The sequence below is a fragment of the Microdochium trichocladiopsis genome, assembly GCF_020744255.1.
Source record: "Microdochium trichocladiopsis strain MPI-CAGE-CH-0230 chromosome Unknown B0I36scaffold_8, whole genome shotgun sequence".
In the NCBI taxonomy this organism is placed as follows: domain Eukaryota; kingdom Fungi; phylum Ascomycota; class Sordariomycetes; order Xylariales; family Microdochiaceae; genus Microdochium; species Microdochium trichocladiopsis.
In genome coordinates, this window is record NW_025763551.1 from 3078698 (window position 1) to 3092892 (window position 14195).

The 14195-nt window shown below is 59.3% G+C and overlaps 7 protein-coding genes and 1 non-coding gene across 8 annotated transcripts; 3 read left to right on the forward strand and 5 right to left on the reverse strand.

Moving 5' to 3' along the window:
• Positions 1 to 179: 179 nt before the first annotated feature.
• On the reverse strand, positions 180 to 754 carry B0I36DRAFT_352490 (uncharacterized protein; the record flags this gene model as incomplete). The annotated part of the gene is made up of 2 exons (XM_046157115.1): positions 180 to 182; positions 278 to 754. The coding sequence occupies 2 exons, from the start codon at positions 752 to 754 to the stop codon at positions 180 to 182; spliced, it is 480 nt and encodes a 159-aa protein (XP_046009873.1).
• Positions 755 to 2045: 1291 nt separating this feature from the next.
• B0I36DRAFT_434047 (uncharacterized protein) lies at positions 2046 to 3738 on the reverse strand. The gene is made up of 3 exons (XM_046162685.1): positions 3559 to 3738; positions 3175 to 3489; positions 2046 to 3062 (listed from the first exon to the last, which is right to left on the reverse strand). Exons 1-3 carry the CDS (start codon positions 3649 to 3651, stop codon positions 2076 to 2078), a joined length of 1395 nt encoding a protein of 464 aa, XP_046009874.1. The 5' UTR covers positions 3652 to 3738; the 3' UTR covers positions 2046 to 2075.
• A 344-nt stretch (positions 3739 to 4082) lies between these two features.
• B0I36DRAFT_331096 (uncharacterized protein) lies at positions 4083 to 4724 on the forward strand. The gene has a single exon (XM_046154929.1). The coding sequence runs from the start codon at positions 4140 to 4142 to the stop codon at positions 4695 to 4697; it is 558 nt and encodes a 185-aa protein (XP_046009875.1). The 5' UTR covers positions 4083 to 4139; the 3' UTR covers positions 4698 to 4724.
• Positions 4725 to 4832: 108 nt separating this feature from the next.
• B0I36DRAFT_t133 lies at positions 4833 to 4920 on the forward strand. Its single transcript has one exon. It is a non-coding gene; the product is annotated as a tRNA-Val (tRNA).
• A 136-nt stretch (positions 4921 to 5056) lies between these two features.
• On the reverse strand, positions 5057 to 8449 carry B0I36DRAFT_294801 (uncharacterized protein). Its single transcript, XM_046151823.1, has 4 exons — positions 6271 to 8449; positions 6084 to 6197; positions 5781 to 6003; positions 5057 to 5663 (listed from the first exon to the last, which is right to left on the reverse strand). Exons 1-4 carry the CDS (start codon positions 8271 to 8273, stop codon positions 5226 to 5228), a joined length of 2778 nt encoding a protein of 925 aa, XP_046009876.1. The 5' UTR covers positions 8274 to 8449; the 3' UTR covers positions 5057 to 5225.
• Positions 8450 to 8780: 331 nt separating this feature from the next.
• B0I36DRAFT_331099 (uncharacterized protein) lies at positions 8781 to 10414 on the reverse strand. Its single transcript, XM_046154930.1, has one exon. The coding sequence runs from the start codon at positions 10144 to 10146 to the stop codon at positions 8893 to 8895; it is 1254 nt and encodes a 417-aa protein (XP_046009877.1). The 5' UTR covers positions 10147 to 10414; the 3' UTR covers positions 8781 to 8892.
• A 480-nt stretch (positions 10415 to 10894) lies between these two features.
• On the forward strand, positions 10895 to 12128 carry B0I36DRAFT_331101 (HotDog domain-containing protein). Its single transcript, XM_046154931.1, has one exon. It carries the CDS (start codon positions 11117 to 11119, stop codon positions 11978 to 11980), a length of 864 nt encoding a protein of 287 aa, XP_046009878.1. The 5' UTR covers positions 10895 to 11116; the 3' UTR covers positions 11981 to 12128.
• Positions 12129 to 13235: 1107 nt separating this feature from the next.
• On the reverse strand, positions 13236 to 13912 carry B0I36DRAFT_331103 (uncharacterized protein). The gene has a single exon (XM_046154932.1). The coding sequence runs from the start codon at positions 13805 to 13807 to the stop codon at positions 13322 to 13324; it is 486 nt and encodes a 161-aa protein (XP_046009879.1). The 5' UTR covers positions 13808 to 13912; the 3' UTR covers positions 13236 to 13321.
• Positions 13913 to 14195: the final 283 nt, after the last annotated feature.

Below are 14195 nucleotides of genomic sequence, written 5' to 3' on the forward strand. Positions count from 1 at the left end.
TGTTCAGATGCGGAGGCGGTGGAAGTGTGTTTCGATCTCGTCGGCAGTGCCACCGGTCAAAAAGGCAGTCACGCTAGGAAAGAGGACCGAGTGTCAGTCAAGGTATCACGACGGGCGGTAATAATTACGTATAGCTTCCCAAGCGAAGCAACAAGGAAAAGACTTGGCGTTATTTCAGCTTACTACAGTGGCAAAAGTCGAGTTAGTTATCTCATAATTCTAGTACCACAAATAGGGGTGTCGTGGGATTCAGAAAATGCTTAGAATATAGACGTACCATTTCATCGTTTTGCTCGTCGCTCAGCCCAGTGAGGTCAAACTCAGTGCCGTCTTCATATACAATGCCGCCTGGCTTCCGGCAAGAACCCTCGATACCTTGCTCCTCGTGGACAGCGTCCTCGGTGGTCTCGCGGGCGCCGCTGAGCGTGCTGAACTTGCCTGACCTATACTGGGGAGTGGGATAGCACATGCTAGACTGGCCGTTGCTAGTGCCAGACCCAGCTTCGTCGCCCCCGCAGCGCTCCTGGAAGTAGCCCACACCCCGAATCCCCGTGCTAGGCCGTAGTCGATACCAGCCAAGCGCCGTGTTGACGTCTTGCACATTGGGGGTGGTGCAACATTGGCCGGTTGGAAGGTTAGGGCAAAACGTGTAGGAACCTTGGCAGCCCTGCCTGCCATCAACGTAGAAACGCAATTCGACGGCGCTGGCCGTAGCTGCGAGGCAGGCCAGGATGGCGGACTTGGTAAAGAGCATCTTGAAATGTTGAGGTCGTGAAGTTCTTGGAAAGGTGGAGTAGAGAGTTCTTCCGGTTTAGGCTGGTGTGCTAGAGCTTGTGATGAGAACAAGGACGGATCAGAATAATCTGTGGAAAGCAGGCTGATACTTGTAGTCCTCAGGAGTTCCCAGGACGTATCAGTCCGTCTTGAAGAAACACAAATATCTTGAGCTACTGCCTGTCTTGCTGCCTAGGTGGCAGAATCCTCCGGGCGCGGCTGACCAGTGACCCGCAACTGTCGTGGACTGATGTCGGACGCAATTTGGAAGCCGTCACCAGACCCGTGCTGCATAGTCAGCCAAGACTCGAACCAGAGAGGCATTTGTCTAGAGATTGTTGACGAAGGCATGCTGGTATCCTCCTCTTATTCGCCGAGTGAGGTTTTCTGCATGCGCGTTGTCCCTGCCCCGCCAACAACACCCACGTCAGTGGGTCGAGATGCCAAGAAGCGCCGCCCTTGACGCCAAATAGCAAAGTACTTCCGTATATGACTTCGGTTTTCTACGTACGGCTTCGGTGCTTAGTTGTCAGCTGCCGAGTGTGGTCCTCCTGCAAGGCTGCTCTGGCGGTGGAAGGTTCCAAATTGTAACGTCGCGTCAGACCCGGAGTCGGCACCCTATCAGCATGCGGCTTACTTTGCTGCAGCCGATGCAACTCAACCGTCCCTGGCAGAACGCGCGGGTGGTCCCGCCTCCAGCGTCGGCAGGTCACGGCAGCGAGCAGAGCCTACGCCATGCAGGGTCCAGTCAGCCCCCAAGTAGGTATTTAAGCGCCGTCGCCTGCGATATATTGTCTGCACACGGCAACATCAGGTCGCAATCGCAGCGACATGGTGAGGATGGCTCTCACACTTGGGGCGTACGACAGCGGTGCAGCGAGGTCCTTCGCCGTCGCAGCGAATATGGTGTTGTTGTAGAGCCGTTGGAACTAGTGGCTACATCTTACACGGCCCGTTGTCAGCTTTGATTCCAAATTTCTGTCGCGGAGCCTGACAAACTTGCAGCCATATGAAGTCTGCTCAGCGCTCGATCGCGCATTTGCACAAGCGCCAATATTGCATTAAACATACCAGTTTCGTCATGAGCAGCTAAAGTTCCTCCTTCCTTGATTGTGACATTTATGAAATCTCCTGGGACTTTGTGCGTTCATTTAGGGCTGGTACTCTTGCCAAGGGGCAGCGATTCTTCGTGTCCAGTTCTGCAATCATAGGCTGGATACATTCTCCTAGTCTAGCGCACATTCGAGTTGATAAGGTCTTTCTCCAATGCTACAGAGGTAACCTAATTGATCGCTTGCCTATCATCTTCTACCTCGGACTCGTTCAGATCCCCTCCTCCCCGCAACAGCAGCAAGGACAAGGCACTCCTCGTCCGCATACTTCCCCCCAGGCAGGAACTCGACCACATCGCTCCCAGCATGGAACCGCCTTATATAAGTACAAATTGCGGGTTCCTCCACCTTGGCCCGCACATTAACAAACCACAAGGATCGTCTGGCCTTGCGATACCACAGGTACAGAAGCAGCAGAGCGCGGGTATCCTTGGCGAGCAACAAGGACCGGAAATCACCTCTAATCGTGTTCATAAACACCTCTGTGTGCCCAATGGTCACATCCACATCGGGAAAGGTGAGAAGGCGGCAGACTGCGTGGCATGGATGGAAGAACGGCTGTGTGGTCATGCTTGTTCCCTCACCGCCACTGTTGCCGGGGTCGAGACCGCAGACTGCCGCGAGCGCCGGATGTATGCCCTCGGCCCCGGAAGTCGGGAGTGGTTCAAACATTACCTCGTAGACGGGGTTCATGATGCTGAAGATGCTCTCCGGCCGGATGGGGTTCGCGATGGGCCAGAGGGACATTTTACCTTCTTTGACGAGGAGCCACTGCAGCTCTGACGGCTGGTCTGGATTTCGGACTTCATGGTTGCGTTCGGAATCTGAGGAAGGTGATGATGACCCCGCGGCCGAAGGCGATGGCGGCCAAGAGGGATGTGCCGCAGTTGAAGGTGAAGATCGTGCACTCAGCGGCCACGACTCTTCACTCGCCAGCCATGTTCCTGCTGGCGCAGAGAAGGCTAGGAGTGCGAGCGAGGCTGCCGTGCCCCATATCGCGTCTTTGTCGCCGGCCTTGACCGGCTGCTGGAGACATTGAATAAACAGCGAGGTGCTGCGGGAGCGGTGGAAACATTCCTCCGACATTGCCTCCCGGCGGTGCAAAGAAGAATGCAGATCGAGGTTCCGGTCGAAGGCAAGCGCAACGGCAAGGCAGGCGTGCATCAAATGGGGATGCTTTGCGGGAAAGACTGTCAGCAAGAACCATGCTAGCTACTAGTGATCTGAGCCTTCATTTCAAGGATACTGGTGCTCGCGTGCACGGGTGCAATGATCTTGGGCTCCGTACCTTGAAGGAAAGGGCCAGAAGCCTAGCGTTCAGCTTGGAGACGATGGGGTTGTTTGGAGCGGCGAGACTCCAGCCAAAATAACGCGTGAGATAGTGTTGACATCGGGTGTTGAGCTGATAAGAGTAGCCATAGTCATCAGAGGCCCAGACACAGCTTGAGATTGGCGCTCTGGGCGTCGCGACGCTCCTACGCTGGCTGCCGATGTGCTCGTCGGAGACTGCGTGGACTGGCTGAAGGTCACCAACACGTGTGTCGAAGTTGCAGCGGACACGGAACAAGACGCATCGCCTGCATTGGGGTTTGTTCTCATCGCACTGTCAGGCCTGTCAGTGGCCGGACTACCCTGAAGGAGAAACCGAAAGCTCGGGGATAAGAAGACCGACCTTGATCCTCCTCAGCTTGCAGTTGCGACAGCCAAAGCGGGACCGGCGCTTGGCAGATAGCCTGTCAGGTACAGGCTCGACTGGAGCGACCATAGTGTGGCTGGCCAGCAAGGGACAAAGAGGACGGCCACCTGGATGCCCAGGTCGGTTGGGGGGCTGAAGATGACGAGGTGACGGAGCATGACGGCCGGGTCCAGTCCAGGGGCAAGGCGGTTGTCAAGAGAAGAGTTGCCTCGCCTCGTCTCCGGGCGCCCCCGTTTTCCGAACGCGCTAACCCGCGCTCGGGTCCGCCAGGATCCACTTGCCACAAACCGGCTACATCGACTGCTGATTGGCTGGAGAGGCCACATACGGCAACTAATCTCGACGGGTTGAGCTCTTTTATCCCCGGGGCAGCCAGGAAGATTCGTTTGTACTGGTGAGTTCCAATGGAATGGACTGGCCAGCTCAAGGGATCCCAGGCTTCAACCTCGGAAATCGTGTATATAAAGGGCACCGTCCGGTGGGAGAAATCTCATCCAGTTCGAAAGCAATCACCAACTCCTCGCACACTATACTTCTTGTTTCTGCAAACTTGCACAATGGCCACCGCTTTCAGCTCCCTCCCCGCCGTACTCAACCCGCCCCTGCCCGACCGCGAGGCCGTCATCGACGCCCTCTACCGGGCCTGCCTGGCGTGGGATACCAACGATCAATCTCTTTGCGACACAGCCTTCACCACCGATGCTGTCCTATCCTTGAATGGCCAGGTCATGACTGGCCGCGACCAGATTGCCAAGGACGGCAACGCCCTCATCTTCACCCTCGACACCACCCATCTTGTGGGCAACACGCGCGTCACCTTTACCACGCCCAGCGGCGGCGATGGTGAGCAGCAGTCGGCTAGTATTACCGCCACCGTCATGGCCCAGCACTTTGTGGGCAGCAAGGGTTTTGACCTGGCACCCGAGTCCGCCAACATCCCGTACCTTATGAATCACAACAAGCACCTCATGTCCGGGACCTTGTACAGTGGCGACCTGATCAAAGACAGCACCGATGGGCTGTGGAAGTTCAAGTTGCTGAAAATCAAGCCGAACTGGATCGAGGGGCACTTTAGCGTGGTTGGTGGGGGCCCCTTCGCATCCGGCGAGAGGTAAAGCGGACGTGGCCTGGTACGATATGAGATCAAGACATTACTTGCAATACGTATTCAGGCTAGGGATGAGTAAATATGACTATATGAATTATTATAGGGCACTGTGCATTCAACAAATCAACTGGATTCATCACACGGTCGATTGGTGTAGTTGGTTATCACGTCAGTCTAACATCTCACGATGCGAACACTGAAGGTCGGCGGATCGAGCCCGCCATCGATCATTCTTTTGCAAAAGTTTTGCCCCGCTTGAGCTTGCCGACAATGAGTTGAGTTTATTGTCCTGATGTCTCCTCGAAGTGTGCAGATGAGATCTTTTGTGTTGCCGCTTCTTAGTGGTCTCGTTCCGGGCTGCTCCTGCACGACGGTTTCTGTTTAAGAAACGGAACTGTTCGACCTGCTGCAGCGAAATCAACACAAATGCAATTTTGCAGGGCTTATAGTTCCTTAAGTTCAATTGAGTCGCCCTTCCACCCTAAGCCAACTCGCGTGGCTATCCGGCATTCGACCAAGACAATTATGGCCAAGATTACGCCGGCACAACATGTACATCGACAGTCTCTGTCCCATCCAGCTCAACCCTCCAACCGCCTCTGCTCACCGCAACTCCAGAACCCAAGCTCACTTGATACTCCCCAGCCCCGGCAGTCTGCTCCACCCACACATTCGCGGCCTTGGCCACAGGCACGCCAGGAAGCTGGGACAACCTAACCGTGACGCCCGAGACGGCTGCATCCGCGACGCGGTACGACACCTCGCTGATGATGCCCGCGTCCGTGTACACCAAGAGACCAAGCGGGCCGACGAAGACCTTGCGGCGGGTCGGGTCCGTCGTGCGGACGGTGGCCGTGCCGTTGGAGACGGACAACGTACCTCCGTACGCGACCAGGCCGAGAGAAGGGTCTTGGGCGATGTATGTGCCCGTGTTCAGCGCGAGGCCGAGGAAGCCAGGGCCGTAGTCGCCGCTCTGTTCACAACGTTAATACATGTCCGGAGTGGCAACGATACTGCATTGAGTCGAAAGGCATTGATGTCTCTTCCCGAAGCAGAGGATTTGGTTATCATAGTGGACAGAGTTACTCACAATTCCGTCCCATTTGAGCGTATCCGGCCACGAGTGGAAGCTGGCAGCCGCGAACCCTTCCGCATTGATGTTCGACATCGGACCGCTGATTCCACCGTATCCTACTCTGAGGAGGTACGAATCCTGCGGGTTGCTACGGAAGGCGCCCAGCAGGACCTGTGCGTTGAGGCCAGAGCCGTAGTGGTGGATCTGCCGCTCGAGGCGCCTCAGTTTGCCTCCGTAGCTGGCGCAAAGGGTTAGCATATGCTAGCATCATTGCGATCTCCGGCGAGAGAACCTCCCAGTCACGGTATGTTGGCTTACTAGTTGTCCCAGTATCTCCTGGCGTTGCCGTTCCAACCCCAGTGCGGAACTGTGGGCATGAATCCGAGCACGCTGTTGATAGTCTTGTCCACGGTGTTGGCCAAGTTGAAGTGCCTGTTATTCGGTCAGACACGTATTTCCTTGCCATGATCCTTGTTGCCACGAAGGACACGCAGCAGCCACTTACTTGGCCCAGTAATACACGCCCTCCTGGCCCGTCGAGTCCCACGCCATCTCGCTGCCATACGGCACCTCCTCGCCATCCCACTGCACCGCTCGAGACCTCATCGCCTCCTCCAGCCCATCCGCCTGGCCAGACCACTCCTCGCCGCCCTCGCGGCGCAGGTCCGTCAGGATCTCTCCAAACACAGTCTCCCCCATGAGCCCGACACGGTTGTAACCGACGTCCCACTCCATGGCGCGCATGACCGTCCCGTGCGCGTGCTCGAGGTACCACTCCCAGCCGTGAGAGGGGGTCAGGTCCGGATACGCCCTGGCGACGCGGTACATGGCCCAGTACGCGGCCGCGACGTGGACGTAGTCGTACGCGCGGTCGGTGGCGTACGCGGCGGTTCTGTCCCACGACGTCCAGGACGTCCAGTCCAGGCTCTTGTCGTACGGGTACCCCGTGGCCGGGTCGTAGTAGAACGTGCTCTTGCGCACCGCGTAGTCCGCCAGCTGCAGCGTCTTGTTCCAGATGACCTGGTCGATAAAGGCCTCGAGCTTGCCGACCTCGTCGGCGTCGGGCAGGACGGCCTGCTTCATGAACGCCGCGACAAAGGCCCCCGCGCCGCCCTCGTCGCTCAGCCCGGCCACCCACGCCCGGCTGTCTTGCAGGACGAGCGAGCGGGCCTCGTAGTCGTACGTGATGACCGAGGGGGCGCGGCCGAACGGGTCTGACGTGTCGGTGAAGTACTGCTCCGTGGTGAGGAACCTGCCCATGTCCGCGAGGGCCTGCGTCCCGGGCTTGGTGATGTAGTAGTGCACCGTCTGCGTCTTGCCGTCTGCGTAAGCCACCGTCAGCCGCGCGCGGCCCCATGCGCTGGCTGATGGCGTGACCGTGTATCGGCCGCCGTCGGATGTGCGCGCCGTGTCCAGGGCACCGGGGGGTGTAGAGACGATACTCGTCACTTCGCCCGCCGAGTACTGGAGCAGCAACTCGGCCGGCTCGCCCTGTGGGACGATGTACCCCGGGACGCCCTGCGCGACCGGCACTCCCACTTCTTTCAGCGCCGCATCAAAACCCCTGACGCCATCTTTGACCACCGAGAAGCGCAGCCCGAAAGTAAGCGAGGCCCCGGCCTCGAGAACCCGACTCGAGGGCTCGTTCCACGGCTTTGCCCCATTAGCCGCCCACTCGTTCTCGGCCCACGCTTTGCTGAGCACCTGCCACTCGTAGAAGCCCTCGAACGTCTGGCTGCCGTAGCCCGTGTCGGCGTACCACGCCTCGTACAGGTTGCGGTACGCCTCCATGGGCGTGTCAGTCCCCGCGAGCGGCGTGACGACCAGGGCGCTTCCGGAGCCGCGGATCGGGCTCACGCGGATATGGCCCGCGTGCATGCCAATGTACGGGTCCGACAGGGAGCACAGGCGCTGCATGTCGGCCGCGTGGCGGTCGGTGAAAATGCTGTTGAACTCGGCGGGGAAGCCGAGGCTGCCAATTTCTATGGCCGCGTTGTTGTTGTTACTGTCCGCCGGGTTGCGGAGGGTGAAGCGCAGGGCGAGGTCGCCGTCCACCTCGAGCCACTCGCGCGTGATGGACAAGGGCATAGTGCTCGGGAGCGTAGCTGACAGATCTGCTGCTGCGAGCACCGTAGCATTGGTTTTGTTGCCATCCTCGTCAATGCTGCTAGTACTGCTCACAACCGTGACAGGTTGACGTGATACGGCAGTGTCGCCGTTGATCCAGGCATCCGAAGTGCCAGCCTGGCGGTGTCGAAAGGTAATGTCTCCCCAGTGATATTGGCCATTGCGCGCCCGCCGTGACAGGTAGTCGGCCGGAAGAAAGTCAAACTCTTCGCCTGCCGGCTTGAGGGAGGCCAGAACCTGGGCATTGCGGACTATGCGGGCGCTGAAGTTGGTCGTGTTCAGGGTGAGGAAGCCATTGCCCAAGCCCAGGTCGTCCTGGCCCCAGACTCCAACCAGCGACGCCAAAGTCACAACTTTCTGAAGTGTCTGGCGCAGCATCATTGGTGGCACTGCACGTGTGCGTCGGGAGATACTGAGTATGCAGTGTCCTCGCCTGTGCTTATGGTGAAGGGCTGGACAATTTCATTGCTGAATCCGCACAGCGTCCGTATATGTTGAATCACACTGGTGGTCCCTGGAAAGGAAGCATCGCATCACATGTTGCTAATGTAGGCAGATATGCTCCAGGTGGTTATATGAGCTGCAACCAAAGCGTATCTCTGGCGGGCCAAGTCCTGATAGCGGATTACCCGTCACATCACTGCTACCGTGGGGCCAGGACTGGGGTCGGGTCGCACGCAGATAGGCGCACCATTGGAGCGCTTCGCCAGGATCGCCATTCATCCTTGGTGCTTCGGTCCATTGGAAGACCTGCCGTTTCGAGAATAGTCGTTATCATGGGGTCATGGAGACAAGTTGGAGTCGATGACAATAGATTGATTCTGTCGATAGACCACCGTGAGGGGGAGATAATTGGACATTTCGCTCAGCTGGAATCATATGCAGAGGGGCTCCTGTTTTGGGGTAAAAAGACTGGCAACCACCACAAAACATACCATTTCATGAATTTTCTAGCATACTACATGGCACAGAGAGGCACCCTCAGGGAGCTATGTGACACCTAGAAACTCTCGATAGTCGTCCCGACGACCTTCTTCTGTGCCAGCCCCAGTAGCTCACTCCCAATCGCGACATCCATGATCCCAACACCGACACTCTTGTAAATCACAAACCCATCTTCAAGCCACGTGCTCATCGCCTGGTGGTCTCCAAACCCCCCACCAGCTCTCAGGTTCGTAACGACCTGGCCGACATCAAGCCACTTCTCCGGACTCAGGCCAGACTTGACAAACTCGCCCGCCTCGTGCACGCATGCCTCGCGGCTATCCACCACAATCTGCCCTTGCCACACCTGCGACGCGAACGGCGCATCCAGACCTTGCTCCCCCCCGACCGCGGCGATGAGCTCCGGGTCGATCTCGGCCATGTCGAGCTGGTAGGACCCGATGGCGCCAAAGTACCGTGTCTTTTGCCGGGCGCGGTCGGAGAGCAGGTATCTGGCAGGGAACAGCGGGGTCTTGGACGGGGTCGTGAAGAACAGGACATCCGCATCGACCACGAGATCCTCCAGCCCGTCGCCCCCATCGCCGCCGCTACCATCACTGTTGGGGCGGAATACCCTGAGCGCGATCCCCTCTGGCCACTTTCCCCCGCCACCGGTCAACTTATCAACCAAACCCTTCGCCCTGTCCTTGTTCCCGTTCACAATCACAATCTCCTGGATATCTGCGCCTCGGAGCAGCACAGCAAGGCGGATATGCCACTCTGCCTGCTTGCCGGCGCCAAACACCACTACTTTCTGCGTGTTCCGGCGCAGGCGGTACAGCAGCATGGACCCGAGCGCGGTGCGGAAGCCCGTGAGTTCTGCGGCGTTGAGCACGCCCAGGGGCTGGCCGGTGGCGGTGCAGAGGGTGAGGATGCTCTTCAGGCCCGGAGGGGGCGGTTTCTTGGTCTGCTGTTGCGTGCTGTCGTCTCTCTGGGTGCTTTTGGCGCTACTGCTGCTGCTTTCCGAGGCGGTGGCGGCGATGCCCACGATCTTGACGCCCAGATGTCGCGGTGTCGTGGCGGGCATGAATAGGCTCGTCGCGCTGCTGGTGGTGGTGCTGGTGCTGGGGGAGGTTGTAGACTCATCAGGGTGGGCGGCGATGGGCCGCGTCGTGACACTGCGATGCGGTTGATGCTGCGCGTCGCCATGGCACGAGTACTCGATGAAGGCGTCTTCGAGAACCGTGGCAAGCGACTGGGCTTCTGCAGGTGTGAGACCGTGCAGGATGGACTGCACGTCTGTGTCTGAAAGGACTGTGAATGGTGGCATGGCGGGTGTCTGGCTCGAGTTGGGTGTTGTCAGGTCGCGGTAGCAGGGAGCAAGAGATCAGGGAAGTTGAAGCCTGAGATAAGGCTGGATTCCATCGGTCTGTCTTTGCTGTTGTAGATCTCAGAGAAACAAGACGGAGGTCGTGCTCATGCAGGCTGACAGTCTGAGCTGCAGCTCGACAGTGGTCGGTCCGATCGCGGGGGGCCGGCTCCGGCCCACGCCGGCCCCGCATCCGCAGGAAGGGGCAGCCCTCGCCGACCGACCCCTCCGTCTTGCCCAACATGACATTGAAGCTGACCTGGAAACATTGGGCCAGCGGGAACAAGGTGTTTTACCTGCCAGGCTTCGCTCTATGTTCCAGCCTCCAAAGTGTTTGGTGTTGAAGCTCGCATGGCTGGGAAATCCTCACCACTGTTCGGATGCCAGCCATGAGCCCACCCAACTGGAGGCCATTAGGGTGGCAGTCCGCATCCCAATGTGCAAGTCCGCCACTCACCAGCACAGCATGGTAATAAGCAAAGGCAGCCCCAGCTAGACCTGTAAGTGACAGATGATCAAGACGGGTGCTCGAGGGGCCGGGACGGGCGGACGGTAGTTGACGACTGCCATGGTTTGATGCCCCACGTGGCTGCTGCCAGGGCGCACGCCACCTCGCGCCTTCCAGGGGGGTCTGATTTGCGACTGCCTCGGCACGTCCCCTTAGCGTAGATAGCCGGGCGGCCAAAGTCACTCGCAAACACCCTGAACTCGAGGATCCCACGTCGCAACCCAGTCCTGTGCATATGCATACCTCAGTTCCGAATTGGGAGACCGTCTCTCCTTACATTTCCATTGGCGACAAGTAGATTGCCACCCTGCACAAACTCGAATGCGTGCGGTGTGAGGTTGTCCAACGACCATTACCAGTTCACAGCTAGCAGCCGTTGCAGCACCGTCCATCTGGAGCTGGGACACCAAAACACCCAGAACGATGGCCAACACCACCACCACACCACCACCACAGCATGGCGGTGCATCGCCACCCAAGTACACGCCCGCCGAGCAGCGCGTCCGGCAGCACCCAGACGTGGCCAAGCTAATCGCGCGGGAGCCCGTCTGCGCTTCCATGCTGGCCGAGCCGTCCATACGCATCTGGGCGCCCCCCGTCAACGCCGACGACGTCGACGGCTTCAAGTTGGCCCGCATGGGCACCAACGACCTCTTCTCGCGCACCCTGAACACGCCCGACACTGTCGAGCAGTTCATCCTCTTCTGGGACGAGTCCCAGCCCCGGCTGTTCCCGCAGAGCCTGGTCACCGTCGTCGGCGACGGCGCCGTCTCGGGCGAGCAAAGGGAGCTGCCGCCCACGACGGGCGAAGGATCCGCGGTGGCGCTGTCGGCGAGTCATCAAGAAAGCGTGGAAGGGGTGGCCGGTGAAGAGGAGGAGCAGCAGCAGCAGTTGCAGGATATCGAGCCGGAGAGGATGGACACGCTGCATGCGTTCGTCAGTGTCGGCGACGCGATATCCGGGTGGCCGGGTGTCGTGCACGGCGGCATTGTGGCGACAATTTTTGACGAGGTCATGGGCTACGTGCCGATGCTCAACAGGATCCGGGGTGTGCCCATGTTCTCCAACTCCGGCTACATGACCGGTTACCTCAACACCCGGTATCATCGGCCGGTGGGCACCTCTGCGGTGCTGCTGGTCACGGCCAGGATTGCCCGGGCGGAGGGGCGCAAGTGTTGGGTCGAGGGCGAGATCCGTTCGACGGTGCACGGTGGGCTGGAGGGCCCAGTGCTGGCCAGCTGCGAGGCATTGTTCATTGCTTTGACCACGGACGGGCCGAAGCTGTAGATGACTTGGGGCGGGATGTTTTGGTCCTCTTGGTCTTGAAGGGAATCCGAAGTTCATAGACTGTTTTTGCTACACGGGACAGAATTTCTGCCAGCGCCCAACAGAAGTCGCCGTCTTTAGATATCAACTGTAAAGAGCTTGCCTGCAACCACACCGTGCCTCAGTCCGAAGTGCAACCACCGAGATGTGTCAAGGCCCAGCCGACTCGCCATCGTTTCCGAGAAGTGAAGACAAACCAGGCCGTGAATGGCTTGAAACACCGTATAAGAAGAGTAAATCGGCCATAATTTCCGGTAGGCTTCAGGTCTGTGTCGTCAATGGGCGTCGATGTTGAAGGCTGCTGGCGAGGTGTAAGTTGTCGAAACAGTGAGAGTGGAGCTGTGCAGCCTTTTGTCACGCTCGGTCGATGCCGCCAAAAAATGATGCTACATACAGTGCATCGTACAGTGTATATGCAGCGCACGCGCTGAGCCATGCTTGCTAGGCACTGTAAGCGAGCCACGACTCCGCCAATTGGCCACGGCAGCGAGAATAAATGACGCATCATCCGTCCCGACCACATATCACCCGTGCCAGGTCTGCCTGAGCGCGAGGACATATTAAATCACCACAGCCACACAAAGAAAGACACTTTTTCAACGGGGAGCGTCTCGCCCCCAACATCGCACCATCAGGATGCCGCCAGAACGAACAAAGGGCACCAAGAAGCCGCACCACACCGCCCAGACCAAGGAGACGTTCCTCTACGCGCTGCGCCTGATCAAGGACCTCGACCTGCCCGTGTCGCAGCGCGCCCTGGCCCGGCACGCGGGCATCCCCGAGTCCACGGCGCGGCGCTTCATCAGCGAGGCCGAGCGCGAGGCGCGGTCGGGGGACCAGGGCCCGCCCGTCGAGAACCGCGGGCGCAAGTCGCTCCTGTCGGCCGACGACTGCGCCCGCATCGAGAGGCTCATGTACGAGGGCGGGCACGAGGTCAGGCGCCTGCCGTACGACGAGCTGGTGCCGCTCGCGGGCATCGAGACCTTCACGGGCCACAAGCGCACCATTGCCCGGCTCGTCGGGCAGAAGGACTGGCGCAAGTGCACGCGGTGCGAGCGCGGCTGGACGCAGAAGGACTACGCCGAGGCGCGGTACAACGTCTCCAAGGACGCCCTCGCGGCGCGGCCGACGCCCGAGGCCTGGCGGGACGTGCGCTGGGCGGACGAGGCTCACTTTACGTTTGGCGGGGAAGGAGCCGACAAGATGACGCACCGAGATGGGGAGCAGGAGTGTCCAGACTGCGTCGAGGCTGATGCCACTGCTGCCGCCGCCGCTGCTGCTGCTGCTTCTGCTGCTACTTCTTCAGAGTCGACCGGCGACGGCGCAGCAGTCGGCCGAAGCGGCAAGAAACCGACGCCGAGGCTGCACGTGTGGGCCGCGATCGGGCACGACTTCAAGAGCGAGCTGGTATGGTTCACGAGCGTCGGGGCCATCTCGCAGGCAATCACGCAGAACGCGTACATGGACGACATTCTGACCAAGAACGTCAAGAAGTGGATCCGCCGGGGCGACAAGTTTGTGCTCGAGGAGGACGTCGCGCGCAAGCACGTGCTCAACCAGTCGGTCGTCAAGCAGTGGGCCGAGGTGTACAAGCTCAGGTGCCACGCGAGCAGCACGCGCAGCCCGGACCTGTCGCCCATCGAGGACGCCTGGCGCGAGCTGCGGGAGCACCTGAAGGGGCACATTGTCTGGGACGAGGAGACGCTGCGGGAGGCGGTCAAGGAGGCGTGGGACAAGGTGCCTCAAAGCCGGATCAACGAGTGGGTGGCGTCGATGCCGCAGCGGCATCGCGAGGTCATGGAAGCGGGCGGGTACATCAAGTGCCACGACCCGCACCGACCACCAATACAGATACCACAAGCAACACCGCAGCAGCAGCAGCAGCAGCAGCCGAAACGGGCGCCGCCGAGTGGGCTGCCGTCGGGTGGGATGAGCTCGGGTGTGATGCCGGTGGTCACGACGGTGCCGGCGCCGCAGATGCATCCGTCCCTGCCCATGCCTGGAGTCTATCACCAGCTCGACCAGCAGCATCCTCTCCATCAGCTGTACACATCAGCGGGCTTCATGCCATAAAGAAGGAAGTTTGTATAACTTGTAACAGGCTAGCGTTGATTCCAACAAGATGATTTCCAGTGTCACATCCAGAGTGACCACTTGTTTGCCTCTGTGAAACCCT